This window comes from Thalassophryne amazonica, chromosome 3 (genome assembly GCF_902500255.1).
Source record: "Thalassophryne amazonica chromosome 3, fThaAma1.1, whole genome shotgun sequence".
NCBI classification, from domain to species: domain Eukaryota; kingdom Metazoa; phylum Chordata; class Actinopteri; order Batrachoidiformes; family Batrachoididae; genus Thalassophryne; species Thalassophryne amazonica.
In genome coordinates, this window is record NC_047105.1 from 53,886,723 (window position 1) to 53,902,047 (window position 15,325).

At 40.2% G+C, this 15,325-nt stretch overlaps 1 protein-coding gene across 1 annotated transcript; it reads right to left on the reverse strand.

The window, feature by feature from the left end:
* Positions 1-538: 538 nt before the first annotated feature.
* LOC117506736 (calglandulin-like) lies at positions 539-11,545 on the reverse strand. Its single transcript, XM_034166313.1, has 5 exons — positions 11,388-11,545; positions 11,053-11,227; positions 6,857-7,001; positions 4,260-4,360; positions 539-735 (listed from the first exon to the last, which is right to left on the reverse strand). Exons 1-5 carry the CDS (start codon positions 11,388-11,390, stop codon positions 692-694), a joined length of 468 nt encoding a protein of 155 aa, XP_034022204.1. The 5' UTR covers positions 11,391-11,545; the 3' UTR covers positions 539-691.
* Positions 11,546-15,325: the final 3,780 nt, after the last annotated feature.

The window sequence follows — 15,325 nt, forward strand, 5'->3', positions numbered from 1 at the left end:
CCTAGTGTCGGCCTCTCCTCCTCCTCCTTCTCCTCTGCTTTTCCCTTCAGCAAACAGGCACTAACTACACAGACTATTTACACTGCAGCAGCAGCAGCCAGAGATGAACTCCATTCACCAAGTAACACAACCCCAGCAGAACTCCAACACATCCCCTTCCCGTTCTCCGATTTCATCCTAGGATCTGCTCCTCCCGTCTTGCCCTTTCTTATATTTCACATCAACAGAGCCTGCTTGCTCTAAGGATGCTGCAAACAGAGATCAGTGCCGCGAGCTCCCTCCCCCTTCACCCTGCAATTGGTGTAATGGCTTCAGCATGATAGATATGGTTGGTTCCCCCGGCTGTCCATTTGGCTTTGCAGGAATGAGAATTGGATTTAATGGCTCTGCACACCAGATGCTGTTAGGCCCATGTGAATGACTGCATCCGGGTGGCAAGACAGAGCAAATTAACCCCATAATGTCTTTTCCTGTGGCCTCGGTGACCTGAAGTCACTGCATTTAATAACAATTAAAAAAGAACAAGAAATATCAGCTTGTTTTTATAGTTTGATTTATTTATATATTATAATTCTTTCCATTATTCCAACTGAACATTTAAACAGAAGGGTGCTATCGTCTTATTTTGGAACTGTGTATGACTGGAACACACACAGGAACCAAAGTGGAAGCAACGTCATTCTTTGGATCTTCAGCTCATTTTGAACAAATCCCCCGTCATCATGGCTACAAATTCTAAAAAAAAAAAAGTTAAAATCAGTACATTTAGCATCATGCGTCTCTAAACATATTTTCCTATTCAGTGCCACATTTTTAGTATAATTGTATCAAAAGTCAGGTTGGAATACACAATTCAGTCTTTATAACAAAGAATCGATATAAGAAGCAGCACACTAGTATGCCCACCTCCTAAACTGATTCCTAGGTTGGGTAGGTTAGCTTTAGATGATCTGCTAAAGATGATCCTCTAGGTTGGGTTTAAAGTGGAGTCCCTTGATTGAGAGAGTAACAATATGAAGAGTTGGAAAAAAATGGTCACGTGACTCATGGTGCCATCTTAGGTTCAAAATAGCATTTGCTGATAATATATCTGCATGTAAATCCAGCTATTTTATTTATTTATTCGCTGAATTGCCGGGTTGCTGTGCATTTGGAGGTACAAATAGACACAAAGGCTTCAAGATGTACAGATTCCCTTCAGATCCAAACAGAAGAAAAATTTGTGTGGGATGGAAGCCAACATCATGATCAAAGTTTTGTGAGGTAAATTTATTGTTTAGTCCCATGTACAGTAAAACTCACCTAAACCGTCATCGTATAAACCAGATATTTGCAGCCACCAGACAAAAAAAGTCCCAATGTTTTTGTATTGTTTTCCATGTAATAAACACAGTATATAATGGATTTTGTATAACAGATTTTCACTCACATCGGATAAAATGTTCTGTCTGATCGCAATGTATTTCCATTAAAAACCAGAGCAGTCTGGATGTGCACAGTAACAGAGGTACAAATTAAAGTTCAGCACTGACACTCGCCAATTCGAGGAAAGTGAACTGGCGTCATTTCTGTGATTAAAAGCCCGGCCGTTTTTTTCCACACCGTGCTCAGACTCGGACCAGCAGCCTGGACACACACCTGTTAAATCAGACACAAAAGGCGGTGATTTGACACTTTTCTGCTTTTACTCCTTCATCTGCTATCACATTTTAATAGTTTTTGCAGTGCACACGCTGATTACAGATGGATCAGAAAAGTCCACCAAATTTACAATGAGTCAGAATAACAGGAAACTGTACATCTTACCTTTGAATTAAAGGTGATTATTGTAGAAAGAAACGATTGTTGAAAACATAAAAGGTTCATTCAGTAGTTCAGTGCAGCTGGAAACCAAAATGGCGCCATGTTCTAAGTTGACGTTACTCTCTCAATCAAGGGACTCTAGGTCTCTTGATGATTTAAATCCCATTAAGTCCCAAATTCAGGTGGAATGTTTCTAATAACAATTTTAAAAAGCAGCGGTTCCTCCCATTTTAAATCCTTTCTTAAAAACTGAGTATACCTATTTTCATTTTTCAGCAAAGGCCCCAAAACATAAAAAAAAAATATTCTTGTGTCCTGAAGAGCATCAGTTCCCTTCATGTTGTCAAGTGTTGGTACTTACCTTTATAATAACATTATTCATTACGCTGTTTTATATTATGTGTGGTCTTTGTGTTTGTGATGTTATGAGTAGAGTATTCAGCTAGGTCGGACTTTCCTCCAGTTGACACCTCTCTTGATATGGTTCTATTTTTCAGCTGTCATATTAAGTTTATGGGAGTAATCAAGTGTGCTGTAATTATATTCACTGGGTTTTGTTGCTATGATCTGTTCTCTATTGTTTATGGAGAAAAATGTGGTGTCTCATGTGATTTGGGGCCCCTGGTCTTCAGCCCAGACAAAACAATGCATTCATCCAGCCCTTGTCCTAATGCACAGAGACATGGCCAAAACAAGTTCTGATAAATGTTTGAAACTACTGTGTGTGTGCATACAGTGCCTGTCATGACTTGGCTTGTGGGCTTTATTGGGAGTTTGTTATTGTATTATTCTTCTGTTGCTTTATTCTTCCTTGGGTTTTGTGTTCGGGATTTTTCTTGCCTGGTGTTGGGCTTTTCCCTCCTGTGTTCCAGATCGTTCTTCCACACCTGTCCTGCATTTCCTCCTAATCACTCCCTCTTTATTAGTTGCACCTTTTCCCTCACCTGGTTGCGAGATTGGTGTCTTGTGCCTCTTTTGAGTGTGTATCTTCTGAGTGTCTAGTCCTGTTTTTGCCTACCTGTTTTTGGACTCTGTTCTCTGCCTAATGCTTCGTTACTTTTGCTTGTAACAGCCAGCCTTTTTGTGTACTGAACCCTGCTCGAACTGTCATTAAAACCTGTCCAACTTACATCTGAATCCTGCAATTGTGTCCTGCCACTTCGCACCACTGAGTCTGACGGTGCATCCAGAAAGGATTCACAGTGCTTCACTTTACCACATTTTGTTATGTTACAGCTTTATTCCATGGACTAAATTCAGTTTTCAATCAAAATTCTACTCACAACACCCCATAATGACAACATGAAAAAAGTTTTGTTTTAATTTTTGCAAAATAAAAAAACTAAGAATTCACATGTACATAAGTATTCCCAGCCTTTGCCATGAAGCTCAGAATTGTTTCTACAGCTTAACTGGAGTCCACCTGGGGTAAATTCAGTTGCTTGGACATGATTTGGAAAGACACACACCTGTCTACATATAAGATCCCACAGTTGACAGTGCATAGGACCTTATATGTAGACAGGTGTGTGTCTTTCCAAATCATGTCCAAGCAACTGACTTTACCCCAGGTGAATTAAGCTGTAGCAACATCTCAAGGATGATCAGTGGAAACAGGATTCAACACAGCTCAATTCTGAGCTTCATGGCAAAGGCTGTGAATACCCATGTACATGTGATTTCTTAGTTTTTTATTTTTAATAAATTTGCAAAAATCGAAAAAAAATCACATTGCCATTATGGGGTATGTGTGTAGAATTTTGAGGGAAAAAAATTTTCAGCCATTTGGAAAAGGCTGTAACATAAAAAATGTGGAAAACTGAAGCACTGTGAATAGTTTCTGAATGCACTGTATGTACCTGATGAGGGGGTGGGCTAATGCATGAGCATGACCAATATTATGTTCATCAGAACATCCGGTTCAATGAAGATGTCTGATTTCATTACAAATAAAAATAAATCATCCGTTTATGATGGGGATTTTTTGTTGTTGTTGTTGTTGTTTTTTTTTTTACTTTTCTCATTTGATAAATATGTTCCTTGTAATTTATTTTTATTTCAGGTGGGCATTTAAACAATTTTCTTCAAAAAAAGGGGTGGGCTGATGCTTGGCCCTGGGCTCTCCAACAGGCAAATATGGTGTGTTTGTGTGTGTGTGTGTGTGTGTGTGTGTGTATATATATATATATATATATATATATATATATATATATATATATATATATATATATATATATATATATATATACACACATCCTGTTTTAGCAGAAAAAGTTACAACAGAAAAACAGGTTTTTTTTTCCAATGTCAAAATGTACGGGTGTCATGAAACGTACGCAAAGGGAAATCCTATCAAGAACTGGATTCGATTTAACATAGGTTACACAGCAATAATATAACTCCAACCAAAGAAACATCATTTTAGAGAGGTAATATTCTTGAATTTAGACACGTACCTTCATAGTCAATGGTTCCATCACCATCTTTATCTGCCTCCTTCATCATCTGCTCTGCCTCAGTTTCATTAAGTGGTTCCCCTGCATTCATCAAGACATATCTGGAATAGGATGTTAAAGTTAAATTAAACACTATAAAGCACACAAATTAATACAGAAGACTATGTTTTTGACATATTTTAGACATGTAAGTATTCACTACATTCGTATTATATACTTATTGTCTGTCTTTCAGCTGTTCCTTTTGCTACACCGGATCCAACACAGACCTGAATTGGGATGTTTTACACCAGATACTCTTCCTGATGCATTTCCGAGTCTTCACAAAGAAACACACACAGCCCCTGGTCTTCCTAAGCCAAGTACTGATCAGGACCTACTCTACTCTGTTTCACTTCTGAGATCTGAAGGGAGTCAGGTGCACACAAAACAATGGCTGTGCCACTACTCCTGAAGTACCGGGCAGAAAAATGAATTATGTGCATCTTTGCATAATAAAAAACAATGAATGGAAAGAAGCACTGCAGGTTTTCAAAGCTTGCAGCCTGAAACAACCACATTTAATTCAAGATGAGTAGAAGAGGTAGACTTACAGATGAGGGTGGTGGCCAAGTGGTGAGTGCACTTGGTTTCAGTGCCCAAGGTTCCTGGTTCAAACCCCACCCCTGCTATATTTCTCCATGTAACGTGGAGTTGCATCAGGAAAGGCAGCCGGCATAAAACTTGTGCCAATTCAGCATGCAGATCCATGTTGGATTTGCTATGGTGACCCTGAGTGCAAACAAGGGAGCATCTGAAGGGACTTATGAAATATAGGGAGTTAAGCATAAAATCAGTCACAATATTGTCTATTTTCAAGTGTGTTTTATTTGAATTTATATTGCGAACAAAATAATGAATACATTTATAAATGTACTGTAATTTATTGTGCAGTAGCACAAAATAGAAATTCACATATTCACAGAATAAATTTAGCATTTTTTTTCCTACCAGCTGTAATAACAGAAGGTGGATATAGAATTGCACTCATCATTACAGCTGTAGTTTTGTTGTTGTTGGTTTATTAGTTTGTGCAGATCAGCTGGCTCTTTTTCACATCACTTCCCGAACCAATCGGCCACCAAAAAAAAAAAAACAATATTTGGTCTACATAATTTATAAACCTTCCAGCTTAAATTTGGAAATGACAACCACTAATATTCTATTTACACAAATCTCAGTGTGGTAGAGTGTTAGGTCTACAGCACAGCTAGCTGTTTTGTTATGTAGGAACAAACATAAAATTTAAATCCTTTCTCCATCAGGCTCTGTGGAGTTGAGGTCGTTAAACGTACAATCCGTCTCACATCATTTACTGGAGACTTTGAGAAGCTCAAGTAAACAGTGAGTGAACTCCGAGGACTCAGCCATCGTCACAGTACAGTGCACTTCACTATAGCCTCCCCCAAACCAGACGTTCCTGGGCCATCTGACATAGAACACGGAACTAATGCGTGCATATGGTCCATAGGTCAAGAGCACCTGTGTTCTCAGCAGGAAAGCAATAGATTGCCTGCTCTGGGTTGGGAATGTGTTCTTGCCCCAAGTGAAAGAGTTCAAGTACCTCAGGGTCTTGTTCACGAGTGAGGGGACAATGGAGCATGAGATTGGCTGGAGAATCGGCGCAGCAGGGACAGTATTGCATTCGCTCTACAGTATTGTCTTGACAAAAAGGGAGTTGACCCAAAAGGCGAAGCTCTCAATCTAAATAAATGGTAAATGGACAGCATTTATATATTGCTTTTCCATCTATTTCAGATGCTCAAAGCGGTTTACAATAATGCCTCACATTCACCCCAGTGTGAGGGTGCTGCCATACAAGATACTCACGACACACCGGGAGCAACTAGGGGATTAAGGACCTTGCCCAAGAGCCCTTAGTGATTTTCCGGTCAGGCTGGGATTTGAACTGAGGATCTTCTGGTGTGAAGCCCAACGCTTAACCACTAGACCATCACCTCTCCAACTCCCCTACTGGCCAATCTTTATTCCTACTCTCACCTATGGATATGAGTGTTGGGTCATGACCGAAAGAACTAGACTGCAGGTACAAGCGGCCAAAATGGTCTTCCTTAGGAGGGTGGCTGGTGTCTCCCTTAGAGATAGGGTGAGAAGCTCGGTCATCTGTGGAGAGCCCAGAGTACAGCCGCTGCTCCTTCACGTTGAAAGGACCCAGCTGAGGTGGTTGGGACATCTGGTAAGGATGCCTCCTGGGCTCCTCCCTAGGGAGGTGTTCCAGACATGTCCATCTGGGAGAAGACCCCGGGGAAGACCCAGGACTAGGTGGATAGATTATATCTCCACACTGGCCTGGGAACGCCTTGGGATCCCCAGTCAGAGGTGATTATTGTGGCCTGGGAAAGGAAAGTTTGGGGTCCCCTGCTGGTGCTGTGGCCCCCGTGACCTGATCCCGGATAAGTGGTTGAACATGCTTCAGTGAATATCTCCCCCAATAATGACCAAAGTGATCAAGCCAACACTAAACCAACTGAATGCCGTGGTACAAACTATTGACAGGTGATGCTCAGCGTTTGCCTTCTTGTTTGACTCATTCTTACTTGAGTGTGTTCCAGTCAATGTAACCTTTTGCTTCTTTGTCAAACACTTTAAACGCAGCTCTGAGTTGAGCGTCTTGGTTCTTGGTTCTTTCGTGGTATAGTGCCATTAGACCCAGGAAACTGTCACAGTTAAATATCCCTTTACCTGAAATGTCACAAAAATAACCAATTTAGTGAAAGAGAGAGAAAAAAAAAGGGGGGGGGGGGAGCTAACAAAACAAAACAGAATCTTATCCGCATTATACGAATGTCTGTTAGTGTGTTGGAGAAACAGAAAGACAAACATCATATACCTGCAAAGGTTAAAAAAACAAATAAAACAAAGAAAAAAACATTAATTAGCATGCTTTTATTTCATATATGCAGTCACATGGAATAAAGTCCAATTATCTGCATTCCAGCAGTTATCTTAAAATGGTCCAATATCAACTTCTGCAATTGTACTAACAAAACGTTAATTTTCTTAAGGAGAATGTATTGAGTGATTTAGTGTTTAAAGGCAATAAGATCTTCAATGTCCTTTGATTTCCAGGCAAAAACAAACACATCTACTGTGTGTGTTGTTTTATATAGTCACACACTGCAGTTATACACTGCTCAGAGCAAAACAGTGACACCTAGCGTTTATTTCAGATACTTGTTTGTGCAGAGAATACTGGCATTTTTTTTTTTAGTAATGCAGTTTGGAATAATTTGCCTGTCTTATGCTATGTAATGCTTTTAATGTTGCTTTGTTGTCTGTTTGATCTATATTTTCATTTGATTTATATTCTATTATTATGGTTTCAGTAGTGGTCTGTACGGTGGCATTTTAAGTATTTTGTTCAGAAAAAATCTGTTTCTAATCTCTTCTAATTAATTTGTTTGTTCAATGAAACAGACCAAAAAAGTCACTATATATATATATATACGAGGTCTGTCCGTAAAGTATAGGTCCTTTTTATTTTTTTCAAAAACTATATGGATTTCATTCATATGTTTTTACGTCAGACATGCTTGAACCCTCGTGCGCATGTGTGAGTTTTTCCACGCCTGTCGGTGACGTCATTCGTCTGTGAGCACTCCTTGTGGGAGGAGTCGTCCAGCCCCTCGTCGGAATTCCTTTGTCTGAGAAGTTGCTGAGAGACTGGCGCTTTGTTTGATCAAAATTTTTTCTAAACCTGTGAGACACATCGAAGTGGACACGGTTCAAAAAATTAAGCTGGTTTTCAGTGAAAATTTTAACAGCTGATGAGAGATTTTGAGGTGATTCTGTCGCTTTAAGGACTTTTCACGGTGCGAGACGTCACGCAGCACTCTCAGGCAGCGTCATCAGCCTGTTTCAAGCTTAAAACCTCCACATTTCAGGCTCTATTGATCCAGGACGTCGTGAGAGAACAGAGAAGTTTCAGAAGAAGTCGGTTTCAGCATTTTATCCGGATATTCCACTGTTAAAGGAGATTTTTTAATGAAAGACGTGCGGGCGGATTGCAGCGTCGGCTCGCAGCCGCCGCGACACTCCGTCACAGGAAAAACACCTCTGTTGAAAGCCTTAAGGACAAGTTGGAACATCTCCAGCTGATAAACAATTTCTCATATATTCACTCCACTGAAAGCCATCAAAAGCCAACTGGATTTTAACAAATGGTTATCAACACGGAGGTGTTTTTCCTGTGCCGCCGCGCCGCGTCGGCTGCGTCCCGACGCGCGGACCCGTCCGCACGTCTTTCATTAAAAAAATCTCCTTTAACAGTGGAATATCTGGATAAAATGCTGAAACCGACTTCTTCTGAAACGTCTCTGTTCTCTCACGACGTCCTGGATCAATAGAGCCTGAAATGTGGAGGTTTTAAGCTTGAAACAGGCTGATGACGCTGCCTGAGAGATGCTGATTAGACACCATGATTAGTGCACAGGTGTGCCTTAGACTGCCCACAATAAAAGGCCACTCTGAAAGGTGCAGTTTTATCACACAGCACAATGCCACAGATGTCGCAAGATTTGAGGGAGCGTGCAATTGGCATGCTGACAGCAGGAATGTCAACCAGAGCTGTTGCTCGTGTATTGAATGTTCATTTCTCTACCATAAGCCGTCTCCAAAGGCGTTTCAGAGAATTTGGCAGTACATCCAACCAGCCTCACAACCGCAGACCATGTGTAACCACACCAGCCCAGGACCTCCACATCCAGCATGTTCACCTCCAAGATCGTCTGAGACCAGCCACTCGGACAGCTGCTGGAACAATCGGTTTGCATAACCAAAGAATTTCTGCACAAACTGACAGAAACCGTCTCAGGGAAGCTCATCTGCATGCTCGTCGTCCTCATCGGGGTCTCAACCTGACTCCAGTTCGTCGTCATAACCGACTTGAATGGGCAAATGCTCACATTCGCTGGCGTTTGACACGTTGGAGAGGTGTTCTCGTCACGGATGATGCGAAGGAGATGTGTTGCATTGCATGAGGCAAATGGTGGTCACACCAGATACTGACTGGTATCCCCCCCCAATAAAACAAAACTGCACCTTTCAGAGTGGCCTTTTATTGTGGGCAGTCTAAGGCACACCTGTGCACTAATCATGGTGTCTAATCAGCATCTTGATATGGCACACCTGTGAGGTGGGATGGATTATCTCAGCACAGGAGAAGTGCTCACTATCACAGATTTAGACTGGTTTGTGAACAATATTTGAGGGAAATGGTGATATTGTGTATGTGGAAAAAGTTTTAGATCTTTGAGTTCATCTCGTACAAAATGGGAGCAAAACCAAAAGTGTTGCGTTTATATTTTTGTTGAGTATATATATATATATATATATATATATATATATATATATATATATATATATATATATATATATATAATTTGGGGGGGGAGTAAAGGTCTGATAAACATTAAAAATAGCACAACTAAATCATCACTTTTACAGCCAGTTTTCTTTACAGAAGTCAGGGGATGATACATCAATGTTTTCAAGTCACTGAATATGTCTTAGACTTCATTTACTTCAATTATTAAGAAATACAAATGGCATGATCTGTGTAGTAGGCAGTTCCCAAAAACTGAAGGACCTTACAAATAGGAGACTAATGAGGGAAGCACCACAACACCCATGATGAAAGAGTTACAGGCTTTTCTGGCAGTAATTAGAGAAACTATATAAGGCAATTTTTGTCTATTACGTACGTGCTTCATAGTAGATTGAAAAAGAGAAGGACTTTGTTATGAGAAAACAGATTAAATCTAGGCTACTGTCTCCCGTGTGTTTCTGGGAAACTGTCTCTGAAATTTCAGGTCTTTTTTTTTTTATTATTATTTTTTAATAAAATCGTTCTCTGATCCACTCTACCATGAATTACAGCCAGACAAGGCTGTAGCACCATCAGAGTTGCCTGGATGTCTTGGTGGCTTCCCTCACAAGTCTCCTTCTCATGCTGTCACTCAGTTTTAGAGAACTGCCTCCTCCAGATAAATGTATCACATGGCACCATACTGTTTGTATTAGCAACTGATGTAAACGAAGTCCAAGATATATAATATAATATTTTGGCTGTGATATTTTTATTTAATTCATATCATGTTGTAGACCAGCCATTCCCAAACTCAAGAATACTGCAGCCCACTTTAAAATCAGAAAATCATTTATCTATCTATCTATCTATCTATCTATCTATCTATCTATCTATCTATCTATCTATCTATCTATCTATCTATCTATCTATCTATCTATCTATCTATCTATCTATCTATCTATCTATCTATCTATCTATCTATCTATCTATCTGTCTGTCTGTCTATCTATCTATCTATATTATTTTTTAAGTAGGTCAGACATATGAAGAATCAAAATAATAAAAGGGACTTGGCCTCGGTGTGTTTGTGTATCCGGAGCATCAACTGAAATCCAGAAAGAGCAGACTGTTGTCCTTTGGCATAATTATGTATTTTTTCATGAAGATTCAAGTCATGAAAACAGCAAGGTGATTGGACCAATATTTTTTGAGAAATCAGTCATTTCTGAAAACAACAAGCTGTTTATGTTTCTTGTTTTCATTTTTTAATGCACAAAGAAATAAAAATGTGTAAAAGCCCAAGAGTACACATATGGAGATGATCAACTTCATAATGATCAAGTTTCGTAGTGGTCCAAAACTAACTAACCTGAAAATACTAATTGTTATTACTTGTATATATGGTATTTTGAGTCTTATATTCACCATCTTTGTCCACATCTTTGGCCATCTGGCTGAGCTCTCTCTTTGTCGGATTGATTCCCATTAAACTCATGAGTCTTTCCAGCTCCTGTGTCTTCACGTCTCCGTTACCCTCTTCATCAAACATCTCAAAAACTCCTTTATACTCTGTGATCTGCTGCTCTGTTAACTTGCTGGCCTGAAAGAAGAAAAGATAGAGGTTTTGATGGAGGTGTTGCTCTGATAGCACAGATTAATCGAAAGGAAAAACAGAGCAAATCATTTAAATTGCTTAATGTGTGCTCAATATTATCTTAACAAATTGTATTTAAAGTGAATGTGTTCAATAAGTTACTCACCATTTTTTCAGTCAAGCTGTGGGGAAACTGTGGCGTGTACTGACAGTCGTTGCAGAATGACAGTGTGTGTTATTCTCACACTCCCGCCGACTTTCCTCCAGAGTCTAGTCAAGCCTGCTTCAAAACCTTTTATGGCATTTAGAGGATGGACCTCCAGTGCACCTGTGGGAAATATTCAGAATTATGTTTCTAACATAGAAATCATGTACATAATAGATCTTACAGAAAATGGTAACTTTTGAATGCTTACATTTAAAAAAAAATATATAGTTTTAATCTCAACATTACTAATGCAACCACAATACAAAATCTAAGGAGTCATTATTATTTTTGCATGGCCTCAACTTCAAGTGTTCCTCTTCTGGGACGTATAATTAGTTTGCTGTGAGCTTGTAGCAGGTGTTTGTGCAGCCCCCAGTGACTCCCCTGAAAGCAGACAACCAAATAAGGGGGCACTTACATGCAAGAAGTTATTTCTAACATTGCAAGGGGAACATTAAGAATGTTGCATTTGTTAGTGTAGGGGATGGGCCATAAACCTTTATGTGACTTATGCCTGCAAAAGTCCTCATTATACAGAGTTTGAATGGTAATACCAATTCTAGATCAATATGACAAATCTTATAAACATAACAGATTATTTACATTAGTTCATCGCCAGCAAGCTGATAATGTTAAATGATTAGGCTGTCAAAAAACAACTCTAACTCTACTCTAAAAGAGTCATTTCTGATTCTCCCAGGTTTATCATTATGTAACAGTAGCCCTGGGCATGAAAATGATAAGAGTTCCAGCAATCTGACATTTGACCGCAGGTGACCTTAACATTTGCCATGGCTGTCCTTTGCCAGGGATATTCTGGAACCCTCCTATGTGTGTACCACATTTGGTCCAAATAAGAATGAAAATCAAATTCCTTGCTATTAACATTTGCCAAAAATGAATTAAGAGCAATTTCGGCATCACCTTTCATTGACATACCAGCAAAAAGGACCTAGGAGGAGTAGGCCAACAAGCAGACATGGAAAAAATAGAACGTGGCCCCAATGAATGATTTTTTTGGCAAATTTGACTTAGCTGTGCAGCCCTGGAATAAACCTCAGTCTCATGCCAGATTTTCAAGTCCAGACTTAAGACACACTTATTTTCCCTTTCGTATGGCTAGCAGACTGGCATAGCATGTTACTATGCTTCCTACCCTTTTAAATTCATTTTATTAGTGAACAGAGTAGACCGCGGTCTCAACTTTACCTAAATTCTGGGTCTTTTAGTGAAGCTTAGGGCTAGTGGCCGGCAATCACCTTAGTATTTCTTTTGCTTTTCTTGTTGCTTAATGCTGACAAATTATACTGTATTTGTTGTCAATCTGATGCCTGATTCTGTTTTTTCGCTCTGTTTGAGGTGCGGCTCCATCCAGAGATGGGTGTGGTGTCTTCTTCTGCAAACCTCCCATCCTGTGCACCAGCATGGACTCCCAAAATTTCCTGTATATTTGTATTGTCAATTGTGTTGGTAGCATGGCCCAAGCAGAGGGTCACCCCTTTGAGTCTGGTCTGCTTGAGGTTTCTTCCTCAAATCATCAGAGGGAGTTTTTCTTACCACTGTTGCCTGTGTGTTTGTCTGGGGGTTGGTAGGGTTAGACCTTACTTATGTGAAGCACTTTGAGACAACTTTGTTGTGATTTGGCGCTATATAAATGAAATAAATTGAACTGAATTGTGTATCAATTTTTTGCAAATCAGAATAAAAAAAGAATGCTAAAATTTTAACATTTCACATGAATGAGGTTAACCTTAATGATTGACCGTTGGTAAATTTGATCTCACACGGACAATTATGGAACTCAAGTATATAAGTGTTTCCAACTTTGGTGGACATTAGCGTGAAAATCAGAATTTTTGACATTCACACTCTCAGTCAATTTCGAGTCACCAGTTCACCTAACCTGCATGTCTTTGGAAGTGGGAGGTTCCTCGAGAGAACCCACACAAACATGGGGAGCATACACAAACTCCACACAGAAAGGGCCATGTCGAAAGCAAACCAGGTACCTTCTTGTTGCTGCAAGAACTACTGATAATCTCATTTCCATAACAACACTAGAGGATTGCCTTGCATCAGTGAGAGACTGGATGTCTAGTAACTTCCTACTTTTAAACTCTGATAAGACTGAAATGATGGTTCTTGGTCCAGCAAGATATCAGCATCAATTGGATCAGCTAGCGCTTGGCCTAGGTTCGTGTGTCGTGCATCATACAGACAAGGTGAGGAACCTTGGGGTGATTTTTGATACTGCATTGTCCTTTGGCCTTCATATTAAGGATATTATGAGAGGTGCCTTCTTCCATCTGCGAAAAATAGTGAAGATTCGTCCCATTCTGTCCATGGCTGATGCTGAGACCCTGATCCATGCTTTTGTTTCTTCAAGATTGGATTACTGCAATGTCCTATTTTCAGGGTTACTGCAGTCCAGCATTAGGGGTCTCCTGTTGGTTCAGAATGCTGCTGCCAGACTTTTGACACAAAGCAGAAAGTTTGACCACATTCAGGGCGTCGGACTTGGGGGGGGGGGGTGTAAAGGGTACTATGTACCCAGGGCCCAGAGCATGGGGGGGGGGGGGGGGGGGGGGGCACAAAAAACTGGCATTAAATACATTTTTGTGTTGCATGTTATTAATGTCCATACAATTCATGTTGTAAAAGAATATAATTAGGATGAATGTATAAATGTTGCAAAACATAATTCTGTTCTAACAATAATATTGAAAGATCTCTGAGGGCCCTTCCACCCCTGCACAGTTGTACAATGGTTTAGTCCAGGCGCACAGGCGACCCCCCCCCCCCCACACACACACACATATTTCAAACGGGATCTGACAGAAAGGGGAGGTGTTTAGTAGTGCTGAAACAACTAATCGATTTAATTGATTATTAAATAGTTGACAACTAATTTAGTCATCAATTAGTTGTTAAATAACTTTGTTTTACCGTAAATGTTTCATTTCTTCCATATAAATCAACCGTTTCTGCAGCGCGGCTTTGCTTTGAACCTTGAACCAATCGAAGCAGTGATTCGCAGATCGACGCAGTGCTTCAATCTGGTGCTTTGTTTTATTTTGCTTAATCTTAATTTTTTCCCCACTAAAACCCCAAAGAGCATATGTCTGTGAGTAACATTTACCTTTTTATGTTAATCTGACCTGTTATGGTCTTCTGAAACAGTTGATAGACGTATTTTATAACTTAAAAACGGGACCGATGCTAAGGCGTTAGCATGTCTATGGCGTTTTCAATGTTGACGTTAGCATTATGCTGTTTCTGTGTAGGCTCTCAGTTGTCCAGGTGGTTTCCATAGTAGAGAAGCTTGAATCTTCGACTGGACTGGGTTGCTTGACGTGAGGACGTTTCGCTTCAAATCACAGAAGCTTTCTCAGCTAAAATTCTTGCTCTGGTAGTCTGACTTCTGTCTTGACTCTTGTAGAGAAGAATAAAACAGAAGCCAACAAAAGCTGGAGCTTTTAACCTAACCAGACCCCTCCTACCGAGAGGCCGACTGCTACAGGCTAGTGACTAAACAATAGCTCTAATTCGCACCTGTTGTGCTCTAGTTAGCACCCTCCTAATGACAGGGCAGCTGTCCCTCCTAATGATGGGACGGAAGCCTCTCCTGATGGCTCCCTTGACGACTCTCCTGATGACGTGAATGACTCATTACCATGAACAAAAGACTGAAACTGCTTTGACCTGAGTACCCCATTGTAAACAGGGGACAAAGCATGTCTCAGACCCCTCTCTGTGGTTAAGGCTGGGTTTCAACTGTTTTACAAAGAATGCTTCCTTGACACCTCTCTCAAACCATTTCTTCTCTCTGGCTAAGATTTTAACTTCCTTGTCCTCAAACGTGTGGTTAGTGTCTTTCAGGTGGAGATGAACTGCAG